Raw genomic sequence first — 10210 nt, forward strand, 5'->3', positions numbered from 1 at the left:
GTCTATCGTATACCGTTTTAAGATTTTTTTGAATTCTAATTAAAAAAAAGATAAGCAGCCATAAATAAATAAAATTTAAATAAAACGAATTACCATCCTCCGTTTAATTTAAAACGGTTCTTAATATACCGTTTTACTTTTTATTTTATTTTAATAAATTCATGAACTTAATGTTTTATTATGTACCGTTTTACTCATTTTTATTTTTAACAAACAAAAAAACGTTTTACAATCCTCTGTTTTAGGTCCAAATTAACGGAGCACGAAGTCACGTTTTATTTTGAAAAATGCAAACTTCCGTTATGAAGTGATATTGGGCCATTTTTTGCAGAAGTGATATTTTGGACCATTTTTAATTCTAAAGTGACTTTTAGGGTCACCACCCCAATTATTTTTACTTCATTATTTAATTGACTTTTTAAAATAAGACAAAATGTCCTGCTGCATTGAACAATTAGAGAGTGGATATGCAAAGGTTGATTTGCAAAATCTGCTGTCTACCCATTCTCTGATCAACAGATTGCTTAGTATTTTCCAAACCAGAAAAAGTCAAAATCTTGATCCCAATCCTTCACCCTCATCCATAAACATAAAGTTATATGTGGTCATGGCATTTGATAAGAGGATCGATGTATTTTTGAATTTTAGTGCAGAGGATATAGGCAAAAACTTCGGTGCACATCTGCACAGATCTTTGCGAAGGGCTGATATTCAAACCATTACTGGAGATGTCAGCCGAAGTGATACACTTTCATCAGTCCAACAATCTAGAATATCTGTTGTAGTTTTCTCCAAAAACTATGCTTCTTCGGCCCAGGCCCTGGATGAGCTGGTCAACATCAGGGAGTGCAGTGGTACTGGTGGACTTGTGGTTCTTCCTGTATTTTACAACTTTGATAGATACAGTTTGATGAACCAACTTGAAACTTCTAAAGGTGAACATGAATTGCAACAAACTGGATCCATGTCTCGTTGGAGACAAGCGCTTGAGGAAATCAGTAGTATGCCCGGATATGATTTATACAAGTTTGCAGACCGGTAATCATCTTTTCTTGCAGTTTATAACATATACCAAGTTTCAATCTCTAGCTACCAGACTTTAATGTGGTGGAATCTAATTGTCATTCACTTACTATCGTGTACGCTTTGACACTTTGTTACCCATATGTGCTGATGGTATCAAGTCGAGTTAAGGATCACTCGCATTCATACTCAATTCATCACTATCAGTTTATAAACTCCTATTGACAAATTTGAAGGCCAGTATAGAGTTCATTTTGGATTTTATGGCATCTAGTTGAGCTGTTGTTTCACGGAATAATCTGCAACACAATGTCTCATTCCTTGTTCATTCAAACCAGAGTTTAAAAAAACAATAAACTACATGCTTTCTTTGTTGAACCTTGATCACTTCAACTGTGCTGCAATTTTGATGTATTCAATTTTAATCTGTCTTTGTATTGTATAACTATCATGCAAATTTTGAACTGAATCCAGTGCAGAAATGAAGCAGCTTGTGTCCGTAAATTCGTTGAGACAATATTATCTGAACTGCACATCATCAATTCAGCTATGGACCGAACGTTATTCCTCCTTCTATGTCCTCAACTCTCGATTGGAATGACATCTTCATTAGTTTTTGGGGTTCAGATACACGTTGAGGTTTTGCAAGTCATCTATACCAGGCTTTTTCTAGGGCTGGAATATGTACACTCATAGATAATAATTTATCAAGAAGAAAGGGTTATACTGGGAAGGTAGAAAGAGCAATTCAATAAACAAAGATTGGAGTTGTTGTGTTCTCCTTGATGAGCTTGTTTGGATCATTAAACGCAGAAGAACAGGGCTGTTGCTTGTTCCTGCCTTTTTTGATGTTGATCCATCAGTTGTGCGCCAACAGACACAGAATTATGGAATAGCTTTAAAACATCATGATCAACAAATGTGCAGTGAGGTGCCAACCTGGAGAGCTGCCCTAACTGAAGCAGCAAATACTTCAGGATTTTCTATCCAGTGTGATAATGGGTTACAAGAACAAAAAACGTGCACTCTCTAAAATCATCAAAGCCTTACGAGGTTGTAAGAATTAGAAGTTCACTTAAAAAAAAGTAAAATAGGTCAATATTGCTAAGATAAAAAAAAACAGAATTTGATAGTAATAAAATTTAACCTATTAATCTGAGATACAGAACATTCTTTTGTAAGTTCTAAACCAGCTTTAGATTTTCAAACCTATTAGTCCAAAAAAAGTTAATCTATCTCTGGGAAAGTCAACCTTCTGGGACATTGATATGTTTTCGATATTCAGTAGTGTTGAGTATACAACAATGAAAGCAAAACCTAAAGCGAATAAACAAGAACAAGAAAATAAACGACAATCACACAAGACAATGATTTACGTGATTCGGAAATTCCTACTCCACAAGCCGCACTAATTTTGTATTGATCTCTCACAATTTGTTGTGTTTTGATTTTACAATTACATGAGTATTTATAAGAGAAGAAACTAGGCCTAAATCAAAATTACAGTCCAAATCTGAAAAGTAGACTAATCCATAAACTAATCTGAATCTGAATAGTCTATTTTCATGGGCTTAATTAATAGACTCCACAAAACCCAACAATCTCCCACTTGGAGTCTGGCCAATCTCCACTTCACTCTTGTAAGTCTAGTAAAATCAGTTCTTCAATCAATAACTCTAACTAGTGCAGCGCCTTCTCATCAATCAATTCTGAAGGCCAGTTGAAACTACGCAAACCTTCAACTTTTCATTCATAACCACCTTAGTCAACATATCTGCAGGATTCTTTGAACCAAGGATTTTCTTCAAGGACAAAGTACCATTACTTATCAACTCTCTTGTAAAGTGATATCTCAGCTAAATATGCTTCGTCCTAGCATGAAACACGGGATTTTCGCAAGATGAATAACACTCTGACTGTCGCTATACAAAACACTGTCCTCCTGTTTCTTTCCCAACTCCTCAAGAAAATTTTTCAACCAAATCATCTCCTTGCTAGCTTCAGAGATAGCCATATATTCTGCTTCTGTGGTTGAAAGAGCAACACTCTTTTGAAGTCGAGACATCCAACTAACTGCGGTGCCACCCAAAGTGAAAATATAACCGTTGTACTTTTTCTTGTGTCCAAACATCCACCCAAATCTGCATTAGAGAACCCTTCCAAGATAACATCTTTCTTACTGAAACATAGTACAACCTTGGATGTGCCTTTCAAGTAGCGTAACAACCACTTGACTGCTTCCCAATGCTCTCTTCCTGGATTAGACATAAATATGCTAACAACTCCCACTGCATGAGCAATGTCTGGCCTTGTACACACCATAGCATACATTAAACTGTCAACTGCAGATGCATAAGGAACTTTAGCCATATCTTTCTTACCTTCATCTGTTTTAGGTGATTGCTTCTTTGTGAGATCAAAGTGACTCGCCAACGGTGTACTTCTGGTCTTTGCATCCTGGACACTGAATTTATCTAACAATTTCTCAACATACTTCTCTTGAGATAATTTTAAAGTACCTTCAGTTCTATCCCTTATGATGCTCATACCAAGTATTTGTTTTGCTGCACCCATATCCTTCATCTCAAACTCCTCAAACATCTGTCTCTTTAACCTGTTGATTTCCCTCATATTTGATCCTGCTATCAACATGTCATCAACATACAACAACAATATGATATAAGATGAATCAAACTGTTTAAAGTAACAACAATGATCCATAACACTCCTCGTGTACCCATTCTTCATCATAAAGCTGTCAAACTTCAAGTACCATTGTCTCGGTGCTTGCTTTAAACCATACAAGCTTTTTATAAGCTTGCAAACAAGGTTTTCTTTCCAAGCTACCTGAAATCCCTCTGGCTGAACCATGTAGATGTCTTCCTCAAGATCACCATGTAAGAACGCAGTCTTAACATCTAGTTGCTCTAGATGTAACTCCTCTGCAGCCACAATACTTAGCACAATTCTAACTGTAGTCATCTTAACAACGGGAGAAAATATATCGGTATAGTCAATACCCTTTTTCTGTTGATAACCCTTGACTACTAACCTTCCCTTGTATCTCTTGCTGCCATCATGTTCTTCTTTGATCCTGAACACCCACTTATTCTGTAAAGCCTTCTTTCCTGCTGGTAACTCTGTTAAAGACCAAGTCTCATTCTTCTCAAGAGAACTCATCTCCTCATCCATGGCTGATTTCCACTGAACTGAATCATTCACTTGTACTGCCTCTGAATAACACTGAGGCTCCCCGTCCTCGGTCAATAACATATAATATGCTGAAGGAGAATATCTTTGTGGTGGCCTCACACTTCTGCTAGATTTTCTTACCTCAGTCCGTGGAGTTACTGAAACCCTGTCATCAACATACTCCGAACTCCCACTATTTCCTGCAAGATCTGTTTCTGTAATATCTTCAGGCACTGCTTCCTCTTTCTCAGGTTGTTCCTTTGTAAACTCAGAATCGACTACAAGCTTATCCTTGCGATCTTTGGATTGTCCTCTCTTCTGTGACTTCGATCTGCTACGCCCCTTATTCTGCCCCTTTTCGAACTTTCTGCCTCTACTCTCAGCACTCAACAAGGAACCTGACGACTCTCCTGAGTTTCTCCTACGAATATCTTCTCCAAGAATCGAATCTCGAACTCCATCAAAAGTCATCTTACCGCTTCTAGATGAATTACTTATAGCAGTGACAAATCCCGACCAACTGTTTGATAATGAGGATGCCAACAACAAGGCTTGTACTTCATCATCGAATTTAATATCCACCGATGCCAATCTTGCTAGGATGGAATTAAATTCGTTCACATGATCAGCAACACAATCGCCTTCATTCAATCTAGTGGCAACTAACAAGCGAATCAAATACACCTTATTTGAAGTAGACGGCTTCTCATACATGTTTGACAAAGCCTTGATCAAACCATAAGTTGTCGTTTCCTTGACGATATTGTAAGCAACGTTCTTCGCCAAAGTCAACCTGACAACCCCCAGAGCCTGCCTGTCCAAAAGCTTCCAATCTTCATCCTTCATTGCAATTGGTTTCTTCTCTTCCAGCGGTTCATGTAATTTTTTCTGATACAAATAATCCTCAATTTGCATCTTCCAAAACCCATAATCTTTGCCATCAAATTTGTCGATCTTTACCTTCCCGTCTTATGCCATCGCTCCCACTCGCCTGAAATTCTTGGCTCTTGATACCAGGTGTTGAGTATATAACAACGAAAGCAAAACACAAAGCGAATAAACAAGAACAAGAAAATAAACGACAATCACACAAGACAAAGATTTACGTGGTTCGGAAATTTCTACTCCACAAGCCGCACTAATTTTGTATTGATCTCTCACAATTTGTTGTATTATGATTTTACAATTACATGAGTATTGAATCAGCATTAGGCTTTCAACACATAATTGAAATTGGGTAATTGATGAAATCCTCATTTCTCTCTTTCATTTTTAGGACTTAAAGTCTTAAACCTTTCAGACATGTAATATTGTTGTTTCATTAATCTCTGACTTTGAATGTCTTATCGAACAGAGGTTGTTTCATTATTCTCTGACTTTGAATGTACAAAAATTGACAGAAATGAAGTGGAGATAGCCCAGACAAATGTCCAGAAAGAATTTGAAGTGAACTCAACCTACAATACTGATGAATTACGAAGCTTCCCTTCAAATTCAAGGTTAACTCCTCAGTGGAACGTCTTCCTAAGTTTCAGAGGTGTAGATACACGTAAAACATATATCAGTCATATAAATATGGAAATGAAGCATGCTAGAATGAAAGTGTTTTTAGATGATGATGCAGTCCGAAGAGGGTACAAAATTAGGGCCGGATTGTTATCAGCAATCCAAGAATCGAAAATTGTGATAATTGTTTTTTTCAAAGAACTATGCCTCATCAAAGTGGTGCCTTGATGAGCTGGTGCAGATAGTTGAACGCCAGAAAACGAAAAGACCACAAGACAGCTAGTTTTCCCAATATTTTATGATGTTGAACGGCAGGATGTAGAAAAGCTAGAGGGAATTTTCGGAAAATCTTTTGAAATTAACAATAAACGTTATCCAAAAGAGATGCTGGACAATTGCTCGCGTCCAACTTCTTAATCTCTTCTTATTCAATTGCTTTACACATTTTTACGTTAATAATTGTAATTTTCAGGCGTGAAGCAGACCTGATTCAGGATGTTATTGCAAAGGCACTGCATGAAATTACCACCAATTAAGTTTCAGAGAACAATGACTAACAACTCAAATCCAATTAAACTGATACTATTTTCAGAACTTGTCATTTTAAATTTTGATTCAATTCTACCAGTCTGTTCTTATAGATTAGTATATTCTATCTTTGTCTTTTTACATATTGATTACAAGATGAACAAGACCAGAGGAATAAGGGAAAATGGTTGCAGGTCAACAAACGACTACTCCATTATATTGTAGTGGCAATAAAGAAGTAGACCCCTTCAACATTGATAGGTAATGGCTTTTGTCACAAGCTCACAACTTGCAACCTGTCTTTGTATATTCAACCACACAATCCCCACAAAGTCACACAAGATACTTGGGATAATATACATAATCCTCAGTCATATTGTATTCATTTCTTGTTTCATGCACTTGGAATATCTCCTTTAAAAACTTTTGCTTTACACTTGAGAAATCCACTCAATACTATGGCAGAGAAGGTTTCTCAACAAGGGTATACTCACTTCAATTCCGAAAACACGAATACAGAAACAGCAACCACAGGTTCAATGCCATCACAAGATCACCCTAGCCGCCCTCGTCGTCGTAGCCGCACCAGAGTAGTACTTTTCATTGTCGGTCTAATTATTGCTCATGTAATCATGATTGTAGTACTAGACATGACCATTTTTAAAGTCAGAACTCCCAAGTACCGGTTTGATTCAGTAGGCCTGACTGATGTAAGCACTAACAGTTCCACTACTTTGTCGTCGTTTCATATGAAACTTAATGCTGAAGTTGCGATCAAGAACAAAAATTTCGGTCCCTACAAGTATTATGACTGCTACCTGACTATCTATTACAGGGGAAGAAGTGTTGGAGAGGTTATGGTTAAGGAAGCAAAAGTGAAGACATTATCTACTAAGAAGCTGACGATAAGTGTAAATGTTACGTATTCAGAGTCTGCAGTATCTGGGAAATCAAATTTGAAGAATGACATTTCTTCTGGTGCTTTGATAATGAGTAGCAAATCAGAGATGAGAGGGCAGGTGAAGGTTTTGAAGATAATACCCAAGGATAGACAACCAAAAATGCAATGCACTATGTCAATTAGTTTAGCAGAAAAAGTTGTCAAGGACTTGAAATGTGACTAGAAGTTAGACAAGTAATCTGTATATTTGTCTTAGAAATTTTTGATATTGATTTTTGTTTTTTAATATCAATTCCTTTAAGCACTCATATGTAAGTTTTATGTCTCTGTCTTCAATCTTTGACTATATTAAATTTCTTAATTATCTTATCTTTTATCCGAAAATAAAGTATTTTTCTACATAGAATAAGCGTAAGGAGGGAACCTCTCTGGCACTTGTTAACCAGCATTCTAAGTTTGTATTAAGCAACAACCGGTAGTTGAGTTTGATACAAGGGAAAATATGACCTGCATTTGTCCACGAGGAGAGGGACCATAAACATGTATATAAAAAGAAAAAAGTCTATCTCACAAATTAGACTAGTGTCTATTACAGCACTAACCTCATGGTATGGTGATAGTGGAGTAAAGATAGTGGATATGTGGGCTATGCTCTCTTTACTTCTGTATCTAAGTTATAAGTGTCTTTAGAAGACTCTAATTTTCTTTAGTCCGTGAAGTAATGCTGTAAGCCAGTGACCATTTCTATAAGGCCATAGCACCACCATTAGCATGTTGCTGGTGTTTCTATGTCCCTCACTATGATCTATTCTCATTGTTGTAGCAAGTCAGGAGGTCAGAAATTTTGATGCTGTTGTTTAAACTATTTTCGGCGCAAGTATTTAAATGTTCAATCAATTATCCAAACTTTGTCCTTTCAAGAGAATTGTCAACTAATGCAACAGCTAACCATAAAAATTATATGGTGTGCCTACACAGAGTTGTTAACAAACTACTCTTGGCAAACTTCACCAAACATAGTGTTCAAGGTACTTAACATATACCCACTCGGGTAGCTCAGCTGCCTGAAACCGGGACTTTAGAAGCTTACCACCCCAAGGTCCTATATTCGATTCCAAATGGACACTCGAATTTAAGTAGGGCATCATGGAGGTGGGATGTTGTGTTAATCCTCTCTAGGATTGATCGAGGTGCGCGTAAACTGCCTCAGGACATGTGGTTATCAAACAAAAAAGGTACTAAACATATCAATTTACATGGACAGAGTACCAGAACAAGATATAACAATATTGGTGTTATTGGTGCTTCCTTAATTGGATTCTAAGCCACTTAAATCTTAACCCTGCCTAAAACTCAGTAGGGATAGTACCTATTAACCAGTGAAACAAAAATGCAAAGCAGTGCAGTTAATATAACTGTTCCCGCACAAAACTTATTATCAGAACTGATCGTATATCCTGTCAATCATTAAGAACACTAATACCAGCATAAAAGAAAGTAGATATAACCCTCAATGCACATGTAGGCCCAAACCCTAACTTAGCACTTACCCAGAACTTGCAGGCTGCAAACAGCCAAGCACTAACATCCATAAATATGGATTGAACAACATTAATAAGACAACTAAATGATAATCATAGCTTTTTATAAAGATGTGCTTCCAGTCTGGAGCATTACTACTTCCATGGTCCACACTAAATTATTGATAAGCACTGTTGAATCTATGGAGTTATATAATCCTACTGTAATGCTTTAGAATTCACCCCACAAAACACAACATACCCCACAAACTTGGACTCGAAAACCATGCTCTTGCTCAGTGATATATAAAAAAAAACAGGATAATTCCAGCTTTTGACAAACAAGAACAAGACCAATCACATTTATTTGCTGCCATAGTTTTCAACAAAATGCCCCATATGACACTCCAACTCTAGAACACAATCTTTCTTTATAGATCAAACATATCATTCTACATTTTATCCCCCAAAATCTCAGTCTTTACGTCCACTATCAGAAACCACACACTCTCACTTCCAAGAACCTATATATCCAATGGAAGAGAAGGAGGAGGAGCATCAGCCAGATCATCCATTGACTTGCACAAGTTGTCATGCCCGAAAAGAAAAAGAGGCCGAGTCATCGGAGAAGGCCACCAAGCTTAAAAACCGCTTGTTATATTACTTGTTCCTGGTTGCACTCACTGCAGTTGAGACAGGTGTGATACTACTCTGTGCACTCACAGTCCTCAAATTCAAAACTCCCACATTTCGTGTTCGAGCCGTAGCAGTCGAGGCCTTAAGAGTTACCAACACATCCAACCCTTTCTTCAGCATTGCATTCAAAGCTGAATTCAACGTCAGGAACAAAAATTTCGGTCATTTTAGCTATGAGAACAGTACAGTTTACTTCTATTTCGAAGATGTGAAGATCGGAAAGGCTTTCATTCACAAGGCTCAAGTTGATGCAAGATCCACAAGGAAGTTTTACATAAGAGTGAAATTAACATCTTCTTATGTTTCGAAAAGTTCATTACTATTTATTCAAGATTTGAAATCAGGGGTTTTGCCAATAAGCATGCAGTCTAAACTTAGAGGAAGAATCACACTGTTGAAGTTATTGAAGAATGACAGATCCACCAACTTAAATTGCAACATGGATGTTATTATTAAGAAGAGGCAGCTCAAGAACTTAAAGTGCAAGTGAAATGGATACTGACTATTTGCTGTATCATAACAAACAAATGGGAAGTGGTATTTTCACAATAAATTTAATGTCGGCAAAGTTTCTTTAGTTCCCTGGTAGGAACCTGTGGATATTTATAATTCTTTGTGGTATATTTTCATCAACTGTTTGTTTAACTTTTATTTTCTTTGATTCTTGTAAATTTACCTCCTTTAGCTGTGTTTGTATATTTTGCAATATTTCATACAGACATTATTTAAAATTTAGATTGCATGATTAATATGTTGGAAATAATACTAATTACTACACCAACAGAGGCAATTATATATTTTATTTAGTAAGACAAGGTCGGTTAACGCAATATAGCATGATGGT

General features: G+C 36.7%; 3 protein-coding genes across 4 annotated transcripts; all 3 read left to right on the plus strand.

The window, feature by feature from the left end:
* The first annotated feature begins 436 nt into the window (after positions 1-436).
* LOC141661562 (disease resistance protein RLM3-like) lies at positions 437-2219 on the plus strand. 2 transcript variants are annotated; one of them, XM_074468575.1, is made up of 2 exons: positions 437-1038; positions 1498-2219. In XM_074468575.1, the coding sequence occupies exons 1-2, from the start codon at positions 608-610 to the stop codon at positions 1622-1624; spliced, it is 558 nt and encodes a 185-aa protein (XP_074324676.1). In that variant the 5' UTR covers positions 437-607; the 3' UTR covers positions 1625-2219. The 2 variants fall into 2 exon arrangements, with proteins under 2 accessions (XP_074324676.1, XP_074324675.1); XM_074468574.1 differs by having other exon boundaries at positions 1503-2219.
* A 4488-nt stretch (positions 2220-6707) lies between these two features.
* On the plus strand, positions 6708-7373 carry LOC141660606 (late embryogenesis abundant protein At1g64065-like). The gene has a single exon (XM_074467595.1). The coding sequence runs from the start codon at positions 6708-6710 to the stop codon at positions 7371-7373; it is 666 nt and encodes a 221-aa protein (XP_074323696.1).
* Positions 7374-9205: 1832 nt separating this feature from the next.
* On the plus strand, positions 9206-9856 carry LOC141660607 (late embryogenesis abundant protein At1g64065-like). The gene has a single exon (XM_074467597.1). The coding sequence runs from the start codon at positions 9206-9208 to the stop codon at positions 9854-9856; it is 651 nt and encodes a 216-aa protein (XP_074323698.1).
* Positions 9857-10210: the final 354 nt, after the last annotated feature.

This window comes from Apium graveolens, chromosome 5 (genome assembly GCF_009905375.1).
Source record: "Apium graveolens cultivar Ventura chromosome 5, ASM990537v1, whole genome shotgun sequence".
NCBI classification, from domain to species: domain Eukaryota; kingdom Viridiplantae; phylum Streptophyta; class Magnoliopsida; order Apiales; family Apiaceae; genus Apium; species Apium graveolens.

Coding starts and splice junctions, on each gene's coding strand:
- LOC141661562 (XM_074468574.1), top strand. CDS start 608: ATGGCATTTGATAAGAGGATCGATGTATTTTTGAATTTTAGTGCAGAG. Junction 1,039..1,502: donor TTATACAAGTTTGCAGACCG/GTAATCATCTTT, acceptor AATCCAGTGCAG/AAATGAAGCAGCTTGTGTCC.
- LOC141660606 (XM_074467595.1), top strand. CDS start 6,708: ATGGCAGAGAAGGTTTCTCAACAAGGGTATACTCACTTCAATTCCGAA.
- LOC141660607 (XM_074467597.1), top strand. CDS start 9,206: ATGGAAGAGAAGGAGGAGGAGCATCAGCCAGATCATCCATTGACTTGC.